The sequence below is a fragment of the Pholcus phalangioides genome, unplaced genomic scaffold, assembly GCF_987345545.1.
Source record: "Pholcus phalangioides strain wild (caught in Gottingen) unplaced genomic scaffold, Ppha-v1.0 ptg000036l_1, whole genome shotgun sequence".
Lineage (NCBI taxonomy): Eukaryota > Metazoa > Arthropoda > Arachnida > Araneae > Pholcidae > Pholcus > Pholcus phalangioides.
In genome coordinates, this window is record NW_028301623.1 from 186,057 (window position 1) to 206,924 (window position 20,868).

Genomic DNA, 20,868 nt, shown 5'->3' on the forward strand with positions numbered 1-20,868 from the left:
GAAATTTCAAAAAATTCACACATACTTAAACATATTTTGGTGTAACTTATGAACATATCATGCAATCCTTTAAATTTTGGTCCATAACCTGCAACATTACTAGCTAAATGCACTGTGGAAATCACAAAGCATTTCATTAATAAAATTTTTTGCAATTGTCTTTCGAATATCACATGAATTGTGCCGAAAATTTGACATAAAAACGACTATTTCATAGAAAATATAATAGACAGACCAAAATTTGTCACTGTTTCTACCATTTCGAGATACTTTCTATCAAAAAATGTATTTAAAGGTCACTCCAGAACCATTTTAAAGAAAAGTGACAAGAAAGATAGTCGGATACCTTAACTCTTTACGGAAATCAAGGATTACGATTTTTTTTCTCAAAATTCATTAATTATAACATGATAATTACGACTATTATTATTTCGTATATTTGAAAATCCAGTACAATTTGCAGTAGAATTTCATTTACCGCCCATCTGGAAATTTTCCAGTGATAGTTACGCGTACCTCTATCATCATTTTGGCGACAATTGGCGATTTCCTGTAATTGGGATACCACAACACTCCTGTATTTTTCTCGAGAGCTTTATGTTGTTACCTTCAAAATTTCTGTCATGTGCGCAGGATCACGTTGGATGATGATGGTTTTTCACGCGTCAACAGATGCAATTAACTAATTCCCTATTACGAGAATTGCAAGATAGGAATCCAAACGACGATATCTTTGTAATTGGGATTCGATAGCGATACGAAGAATTTAAAGTAATTGCAACTGAAATTAATTACCTTCATTCTAGCTTAATGTATTTATACACGATGCATTATAATCAATTCCTCTCGCCGCAAATTACTGGCGAACCGTTCATCTTAGACGTACACTTCCAGTTCGAAAAAGTATCCAAATAACGTGTAGTACTCAAATATGTCATTCATGTTGCAAGAGGTGTTACAGCTTTAAAATTAATTTTTTATACAGTGTCCGTGTGCCCCCAAAACCAAATTAGAAAGTTGTTGCCAGCAAAAAACAAAAAAATCCATGTTTCCAAGTGAAATATTTTCTGAGATATTCAAATTCGAAAAATGGAGGAAATTTGTAAAAACCCACCGTTAAATAGGGGTAAAACGGTTTTTCCGCATCTACAGCTCTTTTTCCCCAACTTTCCTCCGTGTTTCGAATTTGAATTTTGCAGTGAATTTTGCACACGAGAAACGTGGAATTTTTTTTTTTTTTTTTGTAGGCATCGTAGGAAATATCTTTCTAACTGGCTTTTTGAGAACAGGGTGTCCATAAAAAAACGTTAGCATTTTTATTTTAATAATCATACAAACCCTTGCAACATGAATGGCATATACGAGTACTTTACGTTATTTCGAAACTTTTCCATTGGAAGTATACCTGTAGGATCCAGGGTTCGCCTGTAAAATGTCATACCTCCCCCCTATTTGCTATGCAGCCTGTATATCTACATTAAAAATACAGTAAAAGTCCACTATACAAGGATGACGTCACTCTCCGCTACCATGCGAATTTTTTTTAACAACTGGCTGTTGCGAAGATATATTTTGGAAACAGAGAAAATTCAACTGCCCCTGCGGGGAATCGGACCCACGTCCTTTCACTTTCCGGATGAATGCCCTAGACCACTAGACTACAGAGGCACCGAATCTCCCAATCTTTCCTTGGAGCTCGTGTACACTGAAAGGGACCGTACATGGACGGCCGTACCAGACTCAGGCCAAGCTCACAACAGTCAGTTGTTAAAAAACCTTCGTATGGTAGCGGAGAGTGACGTCATCCTTGTATAAGTCGCCATCTGGTGGCAGCGTCAGCAGTTGTGAGCTTGGCCTGAATATGGTGCGGCCGTCCATGTACGGTCCCTTTCAGTGTACACGAGCTCCAAGGAAAGATTGAGAGATTCGGTGCCTCTGTAGTCTAGTGCGTTCACCCGAGAAGTGAAAGGACGTGGGTTCGATTCCCCGCAGAGGCAGTTGAATTTTCTCTGTTTCAAAAATATATCTTCGCAACAGCCAGTTGTTAAAAAACCTTCGAAAAGTCCACTATAACGGCAGTTCACAATCAGAGGGAAAAGCAGGTCGATAAGACACTCGTCCAAAGTACCAAAGGATGTTTAGAGGCGTCGCGAGTTCGACCTTGTCAGAAATATCTTTTATATATGTCCCCCAGCGCACCAACGTCTGGGGGGAGTATAAAAAAAGAGTGCCGTTCGGAATCGGCAATAAACTGTATGTGCCGGTCTAGTTAGCCTTCGCGTGCAGAAAATGACGGTGGAGCGACAAAAATGATCAATGAAAACATGCTTTTGAAAATTTCCGTTGTCGTTGTAGCGAATGTGTGTGTGTGGTTTGATTTTAATTCGTAAATAACTCGCTGTAAGCGAATATTTTTTTTTTTTGTATATTTAGCATTAGCTCTTTGACAAGCACTTGCGAATAACTCGTAATGTCAAGATTGTCGTTGTAAGCCGTACTCGCTAAAACGGAATTTTACTGTACAGAGGGTCTATAACGAACAGAGCGTAAGACGTTTTACTGGTGAACCGTTGATTCTAGAGTTATACTTCCAATTATAGAAAAAGTTTCCAAATAACGTGCGGCACACAGACATGTCATTCATGTTTCAAGGAGCTGCATACTTATTAAAATGAAAATGTTAACTTTTTATACGGTTACCCTGTGCTCTAAAACCCAAATGAGAAGTTGTTGCGCTGTCTCTGTTGATGCCAACAGAAAAAAATCCATGTTTCTTAGAGCAATATTCACTGAGATATCAGAAAAACGGAGGAAAGTTGGGGAAAAGCGGATAAAAAAACGGGGTTTCCGCATTTAGAGCTGTTTTTCCCCCCAAATTTCCTCCGTTATATTCAAATTCGAATATATTTCAGTAAATATCTCACTTAGAGACATGGATTTTTTTTTTAGTTGGCATTAGGAGACAGGGCAACCACTTTCTAACAGGGTTTTGGGGCACACGGGGACTGTATAAAAAGTTCATTTTTTTTTATTTTGATAACTATACAACCCCTTGCAACATGAATGGCGTATCTGAGGTCTACACCGTTATCTGGAAACTTTTTTTTTTTCCTAATTAGAAGTATACCTCTATAGGATCAACGTTTCGTCACTGAAATGCCATACGCCCGTTTACTATGCGCCTAGTATAAATGCGCGGGGAAGTAATCAAACTGACTGGGCCGATGTCGTGAAGATGTCCAGATGGAGCTGCGTCGCAAATAGCTGAAGTGATCTCGAACTATGCCTCTGGTCACTTGAGCGATCTTCAAATGTGCCACGAATCGCTTGAGTGGTCTGGAAGTATCCCGCTAAACATTTAAGTGATTTGTTAATGTGCCGCAGGTCATTTATTAGATCTGGAACTGCACCGCAGGTCATTTAAGTGATTTTTAAATGTGCCACACGGACTGTTTTAATGGTTTGCGAATATTCCACGGGCTGCTTAAGTGATTTGTGAATGTGCCTCGGACTTCTCGAGAGATCTGGAACTGCACCGCAGGTCATTTCAGTGATCTGGAACCGAGCCGCAGGTAATTTAGGTGATTTGTAAACGTGTAACTATAGCTATCTGTAATTGCGCCGTCGGTAGCTTAGGTGATGTGAAATTGTGCCACGGACTGCTTGAGTTTTCTGCAAATGTGCCGCAGACGGCTTGAGTGGTCTCTGCAACGGTGCCGCAGGTCATTCAAATGATCTGAAAATGTGTCGTGGGTCAATAAAATGTTAGCAATTGTGCCGTGGGCCGCAGAGGCGATCTGGAACTGTGCCACGGTCTGCTTCAATGGTCTGTAAATGGGCTGCGGGTCAAGTAAGTGATTCTGGAACTGGCTAACACAGCGAAGGGTCGGCAGTGGGGGGGATAAACACTGTTTAACAAAACAATAATTGCATGAACAATGATTTAGTCAATTTCTGCAAAATTAGGTTTGAGCTCGCGAGCCACATCCACATAAGACGACTCTGAGGGCCACGTTTGGCCCGCGGGCCATGGGTCGAGCATGCATGTTCATCAGAGGAATCTTTAGGAGTTTCATATGCGTATTCAAAATCCACAAAATTATGTCTAAACTTCATTATTTAGAGGCTAACCTTGGGGCCGTCTTAAAAGCATCATGGACCCCTGGGCCAAACGATTTTTCTGAGGCCCTACCTGGTAAATTCTAGAAAATTTCAATCGGATCTCGTTTTTGTTGAGGCCCCCGGGCCGTGCCAGGGTGGACCCATGCGTTAAGACGGCACTGGCTAACCTCTAAATGCAATTAAGTCTTCCAAGTTAAAAAGGCTTTTAATGATTTACTGTCGATATTTTAATTGCATCCGATATAACGGCCGACGTTTTTGGCAAGGAAATAGTAATAATTTTGTCTTATTGCCAAAGATATCGTTTTACCAATATTATCCTGTCACTGTTTTATGGATTTATTGTTGTAAAAGATTCGGGAAACTGGTATTTAACGGGAGAAAGTATCCATTTCTCCCAACCGGGATATATTGTTGAATTTATCGAGGAAACGGTGACGTTTCCTTGACGATGTCTTTAAATACAGCCCGTCGAATCCCGTTATAACAAACTAAAAGATACTAGAGATGTCACTTCGTAATAACGAAATTTCGTTGTAAAGGGATTCCGGAGTCCTATATTGTTTCTATGTAAATTTATTTGAGGGATTAGAAAAGTTTTTGTTAAAACGAGGTTTTTTTGCTACAACGGTATTCGTTAAAACGGGAGTCGGCTGTAGTTTATTTAGTGTATATGTTGCAGTAAATGTGATGAATTAGTGATTATGTATAATAATCTGATTATTATGAATAATCGCCAACCATTTTTGGTAAATTTGACGTTTCCCTAAATTTATCACTTTTACAGGTAATAATGCGTACCCAACAGTCGGTCAATTTGATATATACTAAAAACCACTTTTAACGGCAATTATGCATAATACCCACATTCGATAGAATATTTGACAAATGCTAAAAAATTACACAAGTAATGATAATTTGATAAAATGATACGTGATATTGGGGTATGATCGCGAAATTTGGCAAATAAGAATTCACTATATCGGGGCACAACCGTAAAATTAGTTAAATAGGCGTACGTTATATCTACGTCTGATTGAAGAATTCGTCAAATAAGGTTAATTATATCGGGGTCAGATTGTAGAAATCGTTATATAGGAATTTGATTGAGTTCGAACAAAACTCGTTAAATCAAAGATTTTAATAAATGAAAGTTCGTTATATCGCGGTGCGATAGTAAAATTTTATACATAGAAGTTCGTTATATCGAGTTTTGATTTCAGAATTCGTCAAGTAGGAGTAATTTCTGGGATGTTCGGAAAAATTCGTTAAATCAGAGTTCATTATATTCGTTCCAGACCCTGGCTCACGAGTACGGTTAACTGAATAATAAATCTTATCACGGCAATGGGAACAATTTATCATACTTATCAATACGAAATGGTGATTATGCACAATAAGCGGCAAATGCTATGAATTTAGCATGATTTATCATGTTTAGCAACAACGCTTGGATACTTCGCATAATCGCCGGTTAAAAAGTGCTAAATTTTTGAATATATATTAAATTAACCAACGATGCTTGGGTATTATGCATTATCACCGGTAAAAGTGATAAATTCGCGGAATTTTTTCAAAGTTATTAAAACGGTCTACGATTATGCATAACAATCGGATTTATCACATCTACATACATATATGCGGTGCCTATATTATGGTAAATGCCATGAGTCCGGTTATTATGCATAACAATCAGTTGCTATGCATAATAGTCGGTTACAATTGTATGATGATATTTTTAGTATTTATCAAATTCACCAGCGACGTTTGTGTAGTATGCATAATCACCGGTAAAGTGTGATAATATTTTTTAATATTTATCAATTTCATCAATGACGCGGCGCTTAGGTGTGATGCATAATCGCATGTAAAATGATAAATTTCGGGAAATTCATCAAACTTATAAAATGGTCAGCTATTATGCATGATAACCTGTTACTATGCATAATGGCCGGTTGAAAGTGTGTGTGTGATAATAATTTATGGTATTCATCAAATTCACCAACGACATGTGTGTATTATGCATAATCGCCGACAAAAGCGTGAGAATTTTTTAGTATTTATCAAATCATCAACCACGCTTGGGTATTATGCATAATCGCCGGTAAAAGTGTGAAAATATTTTTAAGTTCCATCTATATCACCAACGATGCGATGCTTGGGTGTTTCGCATAATCGCTTGCAAAAGTGATACATTTCGGAAAATTCGTCAAACGATTCGTCGGCGATTATGCATGATATCCGGTTACTATGCATAATCGCCGATTGAATGTATGTGTGTGTGATAATAATTTCTGGTATTCATCAAATTCAGCAACGACGCGTTTCTATTGTGCATATGTCGCCGGTTAAAAGCGTGAGAATCTTTTAGTATTTATTAAACTCACCAACTACTCATGGGTATTATGTATAATCGCCTGTAAAAGTGATAAATTTTGAGAAATTCATCAAATTCATAAAATGGTCGGTGACTATGCATGATAACCGGTTACTATGCATAATCGCTGGTTGAATATGTGAGTGATAATATTTTTTAAGTATTTATCAAACTCACCAACTACGCATGGCTATTATGTATAATCGCCTGTAAAAGTTATAAATTTTGGGAAATTCATCACACAAACTTATAAAATGGTCGGTGATTATGCATGATAACCGGTTACCATGCATAATTGCTGGTTGAAATATGTGTGTGATATTTTTTAAGTATTTATCAAATACACCAACTACGCATGGTATTATGTATAACGCCAGTAAAAGTGAGAAATTTGGGGAAATGTCTCAAACTTTGGTCAGCGATTATGCATAATAACCGGATTTATTGCATTTATCGTAACATATGCATAATGCCCAGAGTCTGAAAAACACTGTAATTTGTCAGGTGTAATCAAAGGAAACACTCGAGCTCCATATCAAGTTAGACTGAATGTATATTTTAATTGAATTCAGCAAGAATTCTCTTGATCTGAAATTATTTTTAAGCTTAAAACAAAAAATAATTACCTCCAATTTTTTTAAATTAAGCTCAGCAATTACTGTAATCGTTTTTCGTAAAAAAGATAAATAAAAGAATAATTTATATATACATATATATATATATACATGATTTCACGATTTTTAAAATTTTGTAAAACTAATAACTAACGTACCTCAAGGCAAAAATTTTGCTAGTTTAAAGAAATTATTTGAATCACGGATTTGATTGGACGTAGGAAATTCGAGTGAGGAGATGCAGCGCAAATTACAATTATTGTCTCTAGTAAATTGTTTTAAATAATATATATATATATATATATTTTCAATTTGTGGTTTATTAAATAAAAAATTCAATTTTCTTTTATAATTTCATACAGAAATGGATTGTATCAGACTTTAAAATCGAAAAATTCTCCGGACTGATGGTGACCATTGATTTCATCTTGGAAATGGATCGTGATTTCTGATGCAAGTGCCATGATGATATTATTTAGATGGTGCTTCCTAGTGATGCAAGGTAATCGGGGGGGGAAGGATTTTGTAATTATTTCATTATAGGTTGTGATACTGTTGTTTTCTAAAATCAAACGTGGTTTTCTTTACTATTCATTCAAATGCTGATTAAAGTATTAGAATTTCGAGTGAAAATTCGAATTTTTTAATGGTTCACTTTGTCATTACTCATCACCGGGTTCGGATTTCTGTCATTGCTTAATTTTTTTGTGATTTTTAGAAATTTTAAAGCGCTTTTTCATGATTTTCAGTATTTTTGAGAAATTTTTTTCATGATTTTCAGAAATGTTAAAGCTTTTTTTCCTGATTTTCAGAAATGTTAAAGCTTTTTTTTCCTGATTTTCAGTAATTTTGAGGAATTTTTTTCATGATTTTCAGTAATTTTAAGGCATTTTTCCTGATTTTCAGTAATTTTAAGGCATTTTTCCTGATTTTCAGTAATTTTAAGGCATTTTTCCTGATTTTCAGTAATTTTAAGGCATTTTTTCTATACTTTTCAGCAGTTTTAAGGCATCTGTTTAAATGCCTTAAAATATGATACGTCACGTGTGTTCTCATTTTTTTCAGCTATATCTGATGAGCCTAATGCATAACGCTTCACAAGTGCCTACAACTAGGTACAGTAAAAAAAAAAAAAAAATCCATAATCATAGTGAAAAATCTCATTCGATAACATTGGTACTAAATAGAGGGATGCCTGAAAAATAACATGTTAATTGAGCGTTTGAATGAACGTTGTAACACAATCGAGATTAATAATTGCCATCATCCCACCCGTGACAGGGAATGCTTGTCTACTATGAACAGTTTGGCGCTTCTTTATAAGAATAATCACCAAAAAAAAAACAAAAAACAAACTATCACGGCATAATTTCTCTGACGGTTGACGTCACCTTAACATTATAAGAATGAAGTTATCGATTATTATTCATCCTCGGACTACACAACTGTCTGCTTCATGTAATGTGACTTCGTGTGTTCCGAGACACAGTAGAAGGGAATGGGGGGTTCGAGATTAATCTACGGCGTTTAATGGACAGTAAATGATAAACTATCTTCTTCGTGGTGGGATGGCAACTTGTCAACTGATATAAGTTATTGTTGCTCCCGGGTCGGAAAGTGCCAAAGATATCACATGAGCTACTAATGATGGATTCGGTTCTTTGATAAAAGATTTTTCGCTCTTCCCTCAACCTCCGTGTAATAATGATGATAATAACACGCGGGTCAAATATTTCGAGACTTGTTTACGTGATAACGTGGAAAAATTCCCATGAACGAAGTTGTTCGGTTGGATATGATGATGATCCACGCGGCATTTCACCAGTTTTCTACGAGTAAAAAGTTGTTTTTCCTGCATACTTTTGTTACTGTGCGTTTACGATACATGTTACGCGATAAACGTGATAAGTCCGGCTATTATGCATAATAACGGTTAATTTTTTTCATAACTGTCGAGAATTTAGTAAGTTTGATGAATTTTCCTGAATTTATCACTTTTCCCGGGGGTTATGCATAAGCGTCGTTGATGAGTTTAATAAATACCAATAAATTACCAATATTCCTAGTGATTGAACGTATTATTCAAGCGTCGTGGGTAAACATGACAAATCGTACTAAATTCATCACATTTGCCGGTTATTATGCATAATCGCCTTTTCGTATTGGTTCGTTTAGAATAAGACAACCATAAGTATTCTTTATGGGCATTGTATAATATTTTATCATGTGTATATATTGATTATAATTTTTGTTAATTGCATTTTTAATTGGGTTGCTATATTTTTGAAATATGTGGCATCCATATTTTTATGGGCATTTTTTTCTCAGCCACCTCGTTGGGCATTTTGTCTGTTGTGGCGTTGTATTTGTATAAATATGATAAATTGTCTCCATTCCCGTGATAAGATTTAATGTGAGCCGTATAATAAATTCGTTAAATAAGAGTTCATTATATCCGGTGCACACTGTGGCTTACAAGAGAGTCCGGTCATCTAAATAATAAATTTTATCACGGCAATGTGGGATTGATCACTAATGTGGTTAGGCCATACGTTCCAGAAGAATTTCGACATTTGCATTTTATAGTCTCTCAGGGAATGGCGTCAGACGCCTCACAAAGTGCTGTCGCAGATTAATCATACTTACCATTAAAAAACAGCGATTACGCATAACAACCGGCAAAGTGATTAATTTCTTACGATTTAGCACATTTACAATGACGCTTAAGTATCATCAAAGCCTCCTAGATACCACTACTAAACCACACATGCACCTCGTCCAGATTCCTCTGCGGAACTTCTAACGAATTGGTACATGTTGGAATATGAGTGTCAGCGTTGTGATCCTAACGGGGTTTGTTTATGTGAAATGTGCTTGTTATAGTGCTGCCACCAATTTTTCTAACTATGGGTGAAGTATAATGAATTGAATAAAGCCTCCTAGATACCATCAGTCTAGATACTATCTACCTCCTAGATACAGTAGAATTCGGACTATCCGACCTGACGTTGCGGAAGGGCGGGCCGGATAGGCTGGAGTCCTAAAATGCACACTTCCTACCCCACCATATCATCAAAAACACAATTTTGATACCAAAATCCGATCCTATTCATATTTTGTGTGACCTCTTGGTACAATACTTTATAATTAATGCCATGTGACACGTTGGAAAGAAATGCGATTAACATATTGGGATAAATCGAAAATATGTCCATTCTTAGATGAAACAGCCATAATATTTTTTTATGGGCAGTGTGCTTATATTTTACTATAATTATTGGCTTCTTATTGCTCTTATTGAGTTGCTGTATTTTTGATATACTTTAGATACACATCTGGCATCCATATTTTTTATGGGCACCTTTTCTCAGCCACTTCGTTGGGCATTTTGTCTGTTGTGACCTTTGTATTTGTATTTATACATAAATGTGAACATAATGTAAATGTTTGTCACGTACGTTGGACGTACGTTTTAGAAATTTATTATACATATATATGCAGAAAAGGAAGTTTACGAATATAAATATTACGAAAATTATGTAAACAGTTCTTGTTTATCATTTACTATGTCATTTTTCGCCTGTAAGTAGTCATTATCTTACGTATAAATGAAAATTAACGCATTTCTCCGTAAATATCGCCGAATCTGCAAACAAACTTGGCAAAGTTTGGCGACAGCTCCGATGGTTTGGCGACGTCATGGCGCCAAGAGACTAGGCCGGATAGTCACGAGCCAGACGGTCGAGATTCTACCGCACTAGTTTATCAAAGGAGGATTTGGTATTATACATAATCACCGGTAATAGAGGTAAATTTGGGGAAAATTATGTAAGTTGCCAAAATGGCTGGTGATTGCTCACAACAACCGGTTATTATGCATAATTCACTGAATTTATCACATTTACCGCGCGTAATAGATGTATTGATACGACTGTAATCGATTCATTACCATGTGCCATGCAAAGGACTCTTTTCTTACCGGGGAATGGACAATAAAAGTAAGGACATTCTCCTCTTTATTACCATCTCTTGTTACAAACTTCCTCCTCCTCCTCCTCATAAGAGGATTCTAATGAGTCAGTACTTATCCAAAAAAGGTGAAAGGGAACGTTGATTGAGATCCTGAATGATAGCATTTATACCAGTGAAATATACCGTCATTACTGTTCTCATTAGTTGAATAGCACTTTTATGAACAGTTCGATTCATCTCGCGGTGGGAGAGATTGTCCCTTTCACATGTTCAACCAAAGTTTCAAGTTGCGAATAATGATGATGAGTGAAACAATCGTGACAAATCATCGATTTTTCTTTCGTCGGTTCTCGTCCTTTTGTTTTGATGGAGTGTCGTCCTCATCGTCTCATGCAGTGCCTTTTCATAAGTTTAATTCTAGAAAAGAATACTCTTCTCCGGTTTCAAATTGAAAAGCGAAAGTTTTGAAGCTTTACAAGATAAGCGTGAAATTGATAATATGTGTTAACATGAAAATTTCGATTTTGTATTCCTCGCCGTTTTGGAACGGTTCGTCTGGAATTTCGGAAACATCTGATGAACGAATCAAAACGGAAAATAAATCTTTTTATTAGGTGTCAGGGCCGTCCTTACCAGACGCGTGGTCCTGTGTAAAAATAATAAAGGGGGCCGCCTCTAGGTACCGTTTTTTTTCCCTTCTATGAGAGAGGGGAATCGAAAATTCAGAATATATGAAGAAACTCTTACCAGAAATGATGAAAATTCAGAATAAAAGAAAAAAAAATTCCAGAATTGATAGAAATTCAGGATATATATGAAAGAACTAGTTTCAGAATCTAGATGAAAGGAATTTCAAAATTGATTATATTGATATTACACCTCTAATAATTAGAGAGAAGAATATATATATTTATGTATATATGCTACTGTTAAAGCCCGAAGTTGGCCACTTCGTGAACTAGCCAGCCCAGTTGACCCAGCCAACGTCCAAAATTCGGACTTTCGCCGTCTCCTATACGTCGAACCCTATATATGGATCACTAATATGTTGATATTCAGATTCCTTTGATCGTTAGGGCTGCCATAGCTAACCATAACAATATCTTCTATATATATAAAATTGATTTTCTGTGTGTGTGTCTGTGTGTGTGTATGTTCTCTATACAAATCTACAATTTTAGATCGATCGTCGCCAAATTTTGCATATATACCAAACGGGACCCGACTTGAACGATAGGCTACTTTAAAATTTCGTCAGACCAGGGCAAATGCCCCAAATGGGCAAAAAACTGTCTGGCAACAATGGTTTTTGGGCCTCAACAATCACTTTCCGAACGTTTACTTTGGTTACCGTGGTTCCCTAGCAATGCGTTTCAGACGTGTATATGCCTTTACAACGGTTTGTCACTTCTTTAATCCTGTTAGTATATGTATAATAGTTTATGCCTTTATAATGGTTTGCCACATTTTCAATATGCTCTCAGTAATGAGGCTTTTTGAATAGACGTCATAATCATCATCAGCATCGCTTTGAGAGTCGGGAAAAGGGTGATCCTCATAGAAATCAGTGCTAAAATTGTAGATTTTACTGTAGAAATGCGGAAATTAGTGGGATTTTCCGCCCCATCAATAATTTTAAAAATTGTATTGAATTCTCGATTTTTGAAATATTGAGGTCGCTTAGAGATATACGAAGTCCAAGAGATTAAAAATGAAGTAATTAGCCGGACCTACTTTTGAGTTAGACATTCATGCAATAACACTGATTTCAACTTTTTATTTACATCTTCTCAAGCATGAAAAATAATGTCTCCGGATTGTCTTTTGATATTCAACTGCATTAATTCATAGTTTAGGATGTTTTAAAATGAATTATGGGCCCGTAAAGTACATCGAAGAAATTCCACAGCTTCAATTAAGCATTTTTTAAAGCTGAAACAGGCAGATGGATAAATTAAAGTTCGGGGGGGGGGGATCGAAATACCTGGCGCCCCTTAAAAAAGGAAAAAAAAATATATTCGTTTCTATGTTTCTTTAAATCTAGATTTGTTTATTTCATGAAGTCGCTCAGGAAGTCGTCATATTGGTTAACTTAGACACGGTTTGCATGTCCCTCAAAGAAAGAGGGAGATATCACGTGATCCAAACAGCCTCATGGAGGAAAACCCGGGCAGCGCCGGGTATTATAGCTAGTTTATTTATAAAATTAGCTTTTTTAATGAATAAGCCATAAGAGTGTTAAACACAGTATAAAACGGTCGACAAGTGGTACATCAATCAAAATGAATCTAATCTAACACACACACACGATATATCACAAGAATATAAGAATATACATGTGTGATGAGGTTTCCTCTGATGCTTAGAGGGGACGGACTTAGGAATTCAGTTATAGCAAAAATTGTGACTGCTCCTGACTAAACGACTACAGCTACGCGACTATGACGACTATGCAACTCAACATTTTCAAGTATTGATCTATAATTATCAGTCGATAACTGATAAAATCAATTTGCCGTGAGGTTTAAATACAACTGTGCAAAGTTGATTACGAAACTGTAACAAGCTGTATAACAAAAACTATTTTTGAGTAATTGAAGCGTAAATGAAGAGAGCAAAGCAACTGCGCCACCGCAAGTAGTCAACTGAATGGTTCCGAAGTGTTTCGCGAGATAGCAGCTCTGTACATGCAAATTAGAGAGGGAGACGAATTTATGGAAGGGGACGGATATCGGACACTTTCCCTTAATACTCGGTAGATGGACATTCCTGAACAATGTAAGATAACTGCGCAATTTCCGAAACAATTTTCCCTTCCGATTCCAACTTCCATATTAGGCTTACCTCATCAGAACTGTTCTCCGTAGCTCGCGGCGTCTCAAATAACTGACGCTATTGCATGGGAAAACATGGATCCTCAACAGCGGTGACGTCATTTGAGGCTAATTTGCATATTTCGACGACCAGTCGTGAAAATTCTCTCTTTACAGCTTCTAAACTTTTCGCGAACGCAAATTTCATTCTTTTTCACAAAAAGGTTTTTTATTTATGAATTAAAACATTGTTTCTGACATTCAAATGTTCAAAAAAATATTTTCAGAAACCGAGACGTGTTTATTAATCACTAGCTGTAATACCCGGCGCTGCCCGGGTTTCTTCAATGAGGCTTTTTTGGATCACGTGATATCTCCCTCTCTTTTTCTTGAGGGACATATAAACCGTGTCCAAGTTAACCAATATGGCGACTTCCTGCGCGATTCATGAAATAAACAAATTTAGATTTACAGAAACGTACAAATGAATATATATTTTCCTTTTTTAAGGGGCGCTAGGTATTTCGATAAACCTCCACTCCCTGAACTTCAAGTTACCCATCTGCCTGTTTTAGCTTTCAAAAAATGCTTAATTAAAGCTGTGGAATTTTTTCGATCCACTTTTTACGGGCTCATAACTAATTTTAAAATATCTTAACCCACATGAATTTATGCAAATAAATATCAAAAGACAATACGGAGACATTAATTTTCATGCTTGAGAAGATATAAATAAAAAGTTGAAATCAATGTTATTGCATGGATATCAAACTCAAAAGTAGGTCCGGCTAATTACTTCATATTTAATCTCCTAGGCTTCGTATCTCTAAGCGAACTGAATATTTCAAAAATCGAAAATTCAATACAATTTTTAAAATTATTGATGGGGCGGAAAACCCCACCAAATTTCCGCATTTCTACAGTAAAATTGGCAATTTTAACACTGATTTCTATGGGAATCATCCTTTGCTTGACCCTCAAACTGATGCTGATGATGATTATGACGTCTATTCGAAAAGCCTCATTACTGGGAGGATTGAAAAAGTGGCAAACCATTATAAAGGCATAAACTATTATACATATGGTAACAGGATTAAAGAAGTGACAAACCGTTGCAAAGGCATATACACGTCTGAAACGCATTTCTAGGGAACCACGGTAACCAAAGTAAACGTTCCGAAAGTGATTGTTGAGGCCTAAAAACCATTGTTGCCCAACCGTATTTTGCCCATTCGGGGCATTTGCCCTGCTCTGACAAAATTTTAAAGTAGCCTATCGTTCAAGTCGGGTCCCATTTGGTATATATGCAAAATTTGGTGACGATCGATCTAAAATTGTAGATTTGTATAAGACAGAAAATCAATTTTACATATATAGATAGATTATTATTCAATAATTCGTTTTTTTTTTAAATTTAAGAGCATCTTAACTGTGCACTGTGTACAACGTACAACCATTTTTCTTCTCTTCCCGTTCTCCTAAAGTGATCCTTAAACTTTCCCGGGGCTTAGTTCATCCCGGATTGGAGTATGCCGTCATTTTTCGGACACCATACTTACAGAGGCACATTGACTTGGTCGAGGGGTGCAGATAAGAGCCACGCTTGCTCTTGACGGGCTTAACCGCTTTGTTTAACAGCGATTGGCAAGAAATTTGGATGGTCTATGTTTGACGAATCGGCGATGAATATCATGACCTTGTTCTAACGTAATGGCACGTTAGAAAAAGGAAGGAAAAAAGTAGAAAAGCAAGGAAAAAAAAAACAAATGAAGGGAAAACAGTATATTACTATACAGTCGGCCCCCGTATTCGTGGGGGGTTGCGTTCCGGGAGTGACCGCGAATACGGGAACCATAGGGTTTTTTTTCCTTGTTTATCTCGTTTATTGAACATCATGAGAAGAGCAGGGCGACACTGAGGTAGACGAGAATGTAAAAGAGGGTGCCGCGGTTGCTGGCGATGTTTTCTGAAAGAACGTTGTGATTTCTGTTTGCCGTTTCTTCTCTTCTTCATATCATCAAGTATGTTGACAAGGCTTCCTCTAATAATTTTGCTACTTGTGAAGAATGTGCCATAGAGCAGTGTTTCTCAACCGATATCATTTATACAGGGCCGCGAGTGATTAGCCGTTTCATTTTTCGTCATTCATTTTCCGTTGGTCGTGTGTTTGACCGGGCCTCCGACTCACAAAAATGAATGAAACCGGGCCGCGGGCTTGAAAAGGTTGAGAACGACTGCTATAGAGGGATCTATGTCATGAAAATAATCTATTGCTGATTTGAACTTGCTAAGCCCTTCCGTGCTACACATGGTGAACTTATCTTCCATTCTATTGATCTTCTTCATCTGGTACCGCTTCAGATTCAGGAGCAGTCAGCTGCATTAATTCCTCATCGGTCAATGCCCCTGAACTGCTATTAATTAGCTGTTCGACTTCCTTTTATATCCATATCATTGAACGCTTTTCCACCCACCTGTTTCGCTAACGTGACGATGCCAATTTTAAAATCTCTTCAATTGGCTCTGTAGATATAGTTGTGTCCTGGAGCGCACATTCTGGCCAAAGATTAATCCAACCCGATTTGACTGTTTCTCTCTTAAGAGCTGCCACGGCTCTAGCGACGACACTAATCGCATCAGCGATAGTGCAATTTTTCCATAACTTCAAGACATTTTCTGCATTTGCATCTTCTTCTATTTGCTTGCACAATCATCTCCGTTGCGTGACGTGCATAGTGAGCCTTGAATGCTCGCATTAACCCCTGATCAAGGGGCTGAATTATAGATGCGGTATTGGTACACATATAAAGGACTCCCACACCATCAGCTTTGTACTCATTGACATCTGGGTGTCCAGAATTTTTATCCAGTATCTAAAGAACTTTGAATGGCATATCTTTACTCTCAATGTACCTCCCGATTTCCGGAATTTACCGATTACCTAATTTTGTAAAAATTAACTAAGCGGCACATTTACGAATCGCTTAAATGACCCGAGGCACAATTCCAGAGCATTTAAATGGCCCGTGGCACATTTTCAGATCACTGAAGTAGACCTCGAAGATCCCTTTCACATTCAAAGATCATCTAAGTAACCCGCGACACAGTTACAGAACACTTAAACGATCCGTGGCATATTTAGAGATCCCTTGAGCCACATGTGGCACAGTTTTAGAGCACTTAAGCGGCCCCCACTGTGGTTCTACATCACTCAAGTAATCCGTGACATGATTACGGATCACTTGAGTGATACATGGCTCAGTTCCAGAGCATTTAAGTGACCCGGACACATTTCCAGAGCACTTGAAGGATCCGTGAAACATTTAGAGATCATTAAAGTGACTTTGTAGGGGACTTATCAAGGGAGAATGTCAGTTCAGGTGACCAATAACTATCGAAATGCTTTTCCGTTTTTGGCGCACCGAATAAGATGCCATTAAGAATATTTCATATCTTCATAAAGGGTGGTTGATGACGTAAGCATCATCCAAACACCCCTTCTCCCCTTGACATCATCAGTCAGCAAATCCGGGAACCCCTCCCCATTGATGCTGACGTAATACTTGAACGACTCCAAACGGTCTCGAAACGTAAAACAAAGAAAGGGAGGGAAACTATGGAAAGGCAATATAGCTGAGAAAAAAATAATAATAATAATAAATCACCAGCCTACACGTTATTTCTCGATGAAATATTCCATTTAATCGGATTTCGAAAATATGTGTTTCCCGAAAGGTAATATTTTACATGACATTCGCAGAAATAGAAATCCCAAGACTCTGTTCATGATCAAAAATGTGATTTCTTTTCAGCAGAAATTCCACCTTTTTTTTTCATAAAACAAAATTTATTACCACGAAGGAGTAGGTGGCAAATAAAGAAGGAAAAATGGCGGCGTGTGAAATATTTCCGATTTCTTGGCTTTTCTTTTGCTTTCTCCCGATATTGCGAAATTCTGCGCGATTGGAATCGATTCTTTTGTTTCCGTCACAAGAAGGTGAAGAAATACCCTTTTTTTCTTATTACATCATCTAAAAAAAGTAAAAGAGTTTCTCCTGGACGTGACAAGACTGAGCTTTGATTGATCAACATCCATGTGTAATGAATCTCTTCGAGTTTAGTCTAGTTCTAGACACAGGAATAGACCACCTTTACTTTTTTTTTGCCATCTTCTTTATACGACCGATATATCTTTTTCTTATGCTTTATGTGTGCAGCGTCAGCCGTTTTCATGGACGAAAAATGGACGAAAGTGGAGATTTATTAACAGCGCCGTCGGACCTTTGACCCCACACCCTTTAATTTCTTACGTCCGGAATTAGACAATGCACTTAATTCCGTGATTTATTGTTTCTATGTGCGTGCGTGGGTGGCAGGCTCTTGTCGGAGGATTGTGACAGATATCTTTCGAATGTATCGATTATTTTGAATGCGGCTCGGAATAGATATCGATGCCCGCCAAATACATCGATTTCAAACTGAAATAAATATTCTAAGACAGGCGTGCACACTCAAAATTCTCAGTCTGAGGGGCCAGACATGCGGTTTTTCTACTGTTCGCGAGAGAGAAACTGGTATATATAGACTGACCATACGGCCCGTATTTAACGGGACATTCCCGTAACCATTTTTTTTAAAAAAAAATACACGTAACAAAATACAAAAGAAAGGCAGATAACAAGACAAAAAATAAACAAAAATGGACATATAACATACACCCACTTTGTGACCTTCGAGGGACTTCTCGTTCTTCCGAAGGTCTATAATATATTGTAATAAAAGAGTTCTATTTCTGTTAGGCCACGATTACACTGTAAAAGTTTTGTAAAAGTGTTTTTATAAAACTTGACAAATACAACCATTAAGCTGGTCGATTACATTCGAGCAAATACAACCGATCAGTTTATTGGTTGTATTTTTCAAGTTTTATAAAAACACTTTTACAAAACTTTTATAGTGTAATCCCGGCCTTAAAGCAACCTGTCACAACATTCTATTCGCATGTACAGTATACATTAACACCCGTATGCACACAAAATAAATTTTATACAATGCCACACAAAAAATACACTTTGATAATTAATAATCATGAAGATTGTACATGTGCATTGTAAAAAAAAACATTTTATGTAAATATTTTTATTGCATTGGTGTTTCGAAACTCTCTTCGAAACCGCTCTTTCCAAAACAAAAAATATTACAGTTTAACCTGATATTAATATGATTTGTAGCTTGATATTGATCCAATATTTTTGGAGCAGTGCAACTACAAAACTTTTTTTGAATAGTGTTTCATCTGTTTTTGACACTTGATATTCAGTTCTTAGTCTGGTTGATGATCTATTTCGATTCTTTATCAACACCATTCTTCATTTGTCATTGCAAATTTTATTATTCTGTATACATAGTTTTGTCTGTTAAAAGGTTAATGCGTGGCACTCAGTTCTGTTTTGGTTCGATGGATCATTTTTTTAGGAATCTGACTTTATTGTATACATTATATATTTCATTTATGAGGGTGTAGTTTCGTCCCGACTCATCAACGTCATCAAAAATTATGCCGAAAGCAAGCGAAGCTGGCAGTTATTGCTAAGTAGGTACAAAGAAAACAAGTTAAAAGGTACTACTTCATCAAAATAAGTTCCATTTTTTTACATTAACCTCAATTGAAATGCTCGTCTCCATTTCATGAACTGCGTAGGAGTAGAGGCCACTCAAGTGGGAGCTTGAAGTTTTTCCAACCCCCAGTGACGGAACTTATACTTTTAAAGGGTTTTATTATTCATACATTTACCACACAGAACCATTGCAGTGATTCCCCCCTCCCCCACTGAGTCGTTTTACATTGTTTTTCGGATATTCCGAGTTTCCAGTAATCTGAGGTGGTCTTGGTACCGTTAATTTTTGATTATCAAGACTCTACTTGTACATGGTTCTAGGGATACAATAAAAGCAATGTTTTGTTTCATGTTCGTACATTCATTGCGCAGCGAGAAGCAATCCATACGTCAAGAAAGTACCAAAAGAGCTAAGTAGAAGTTTCCGATCGAAATTGAGGAGTCCGCATGCAGTAAAATGGATCTCTTCTTCGTCGAAAGCACCCTTAAGAAGCACCAACGTTTCATTCTTCGCACTGTACACCAGCAGCATCTGGTTGTATTTCCTTCTCATGACGCAACGAACTTCCATCATGGCCTCGGGTACTTTAGAGGCGCACACCACGATCATCACCTGCAATATGATGCTTAAAACTAGGAGCGTCGTGTAGAGTACCGTGGCAACCGGAACGTAGAACATGTAATTATAGCGTATAATGAGCGTTATATAGATCAGAGCGAAGGTGAAGTTTTTCGTGATACCACACAAAAGAGGTACCGAAAACGCATCACGTATTTTTTGGACGCTGGCGTACATTTCCATGTATATCTTGATGGTATCATTGTCGAACTGTTCCGGATCCGTCAACCGGGTGACTATTATTTTCATCGCCTCGCTCACGTGGACAGTTACGACGCAAAACACCAAGAAGACGATACCGGGGATCACGACAGCAACGGTGGTGAACGACGTAACGCCCAGGAATAGTAGAAACGCCGCCAACCACTTGTCGTAATTATCCTTGTTGGCTCCCAGGAACCAAACTTCACGTTCCGTATTGCCGACGAAATATGTCTTGACGCAGGGTACGACGTACGCGATGCACGAAATCACCATCAACCACACCAAGGCTTTATTCGCCGATGACGATCCGAAACCAATCTTCAGGTCATTGGAAGATTCGGTGAATTCCCGTATCGCCCGGCGGACGTTCGCGGATTGACTGTACATACCGTACCACAGCACGGCGCAGCAGACGTAGTGACTGATGTGGAACAATTTCGCGTTGCGTGTGACGTCTGTCCTGACGCAGCACATGGTGAAAACGTACAGGAAGATGACGTGGAAAAATAACGCCCCGAGGTTCAACGAT

At 37.5% G+C, this 20,868-nt stretch overlaps 1 protein-coding gene across 1 annotated transcript in view; it reads left to right on the plus strand.

The window, feature by feature from the left end:
* The window catches only part of LOC149065952 (neuronal acetylcholine receptor subunit alpha-10-like), a 114,061-nt gene that overhangs the window by 17,935 nt on the left and 75,258 nt on the right, over positions 1 to 20,868 (plus strand). The window contains exon 2 of the mRNA XM_089253294.1: positions 7,476 to 7,615. Coding sequence (XP_089109420.1) covers positions 7,576 to 7,615 — 40 coding nt within the window. The 5' untranslated portion in view covers positions 7,476 to 7,575. The remainder of the gene's footprint in view (positions 1 to 7,475; positions 7,616 to 20,868) is intronic.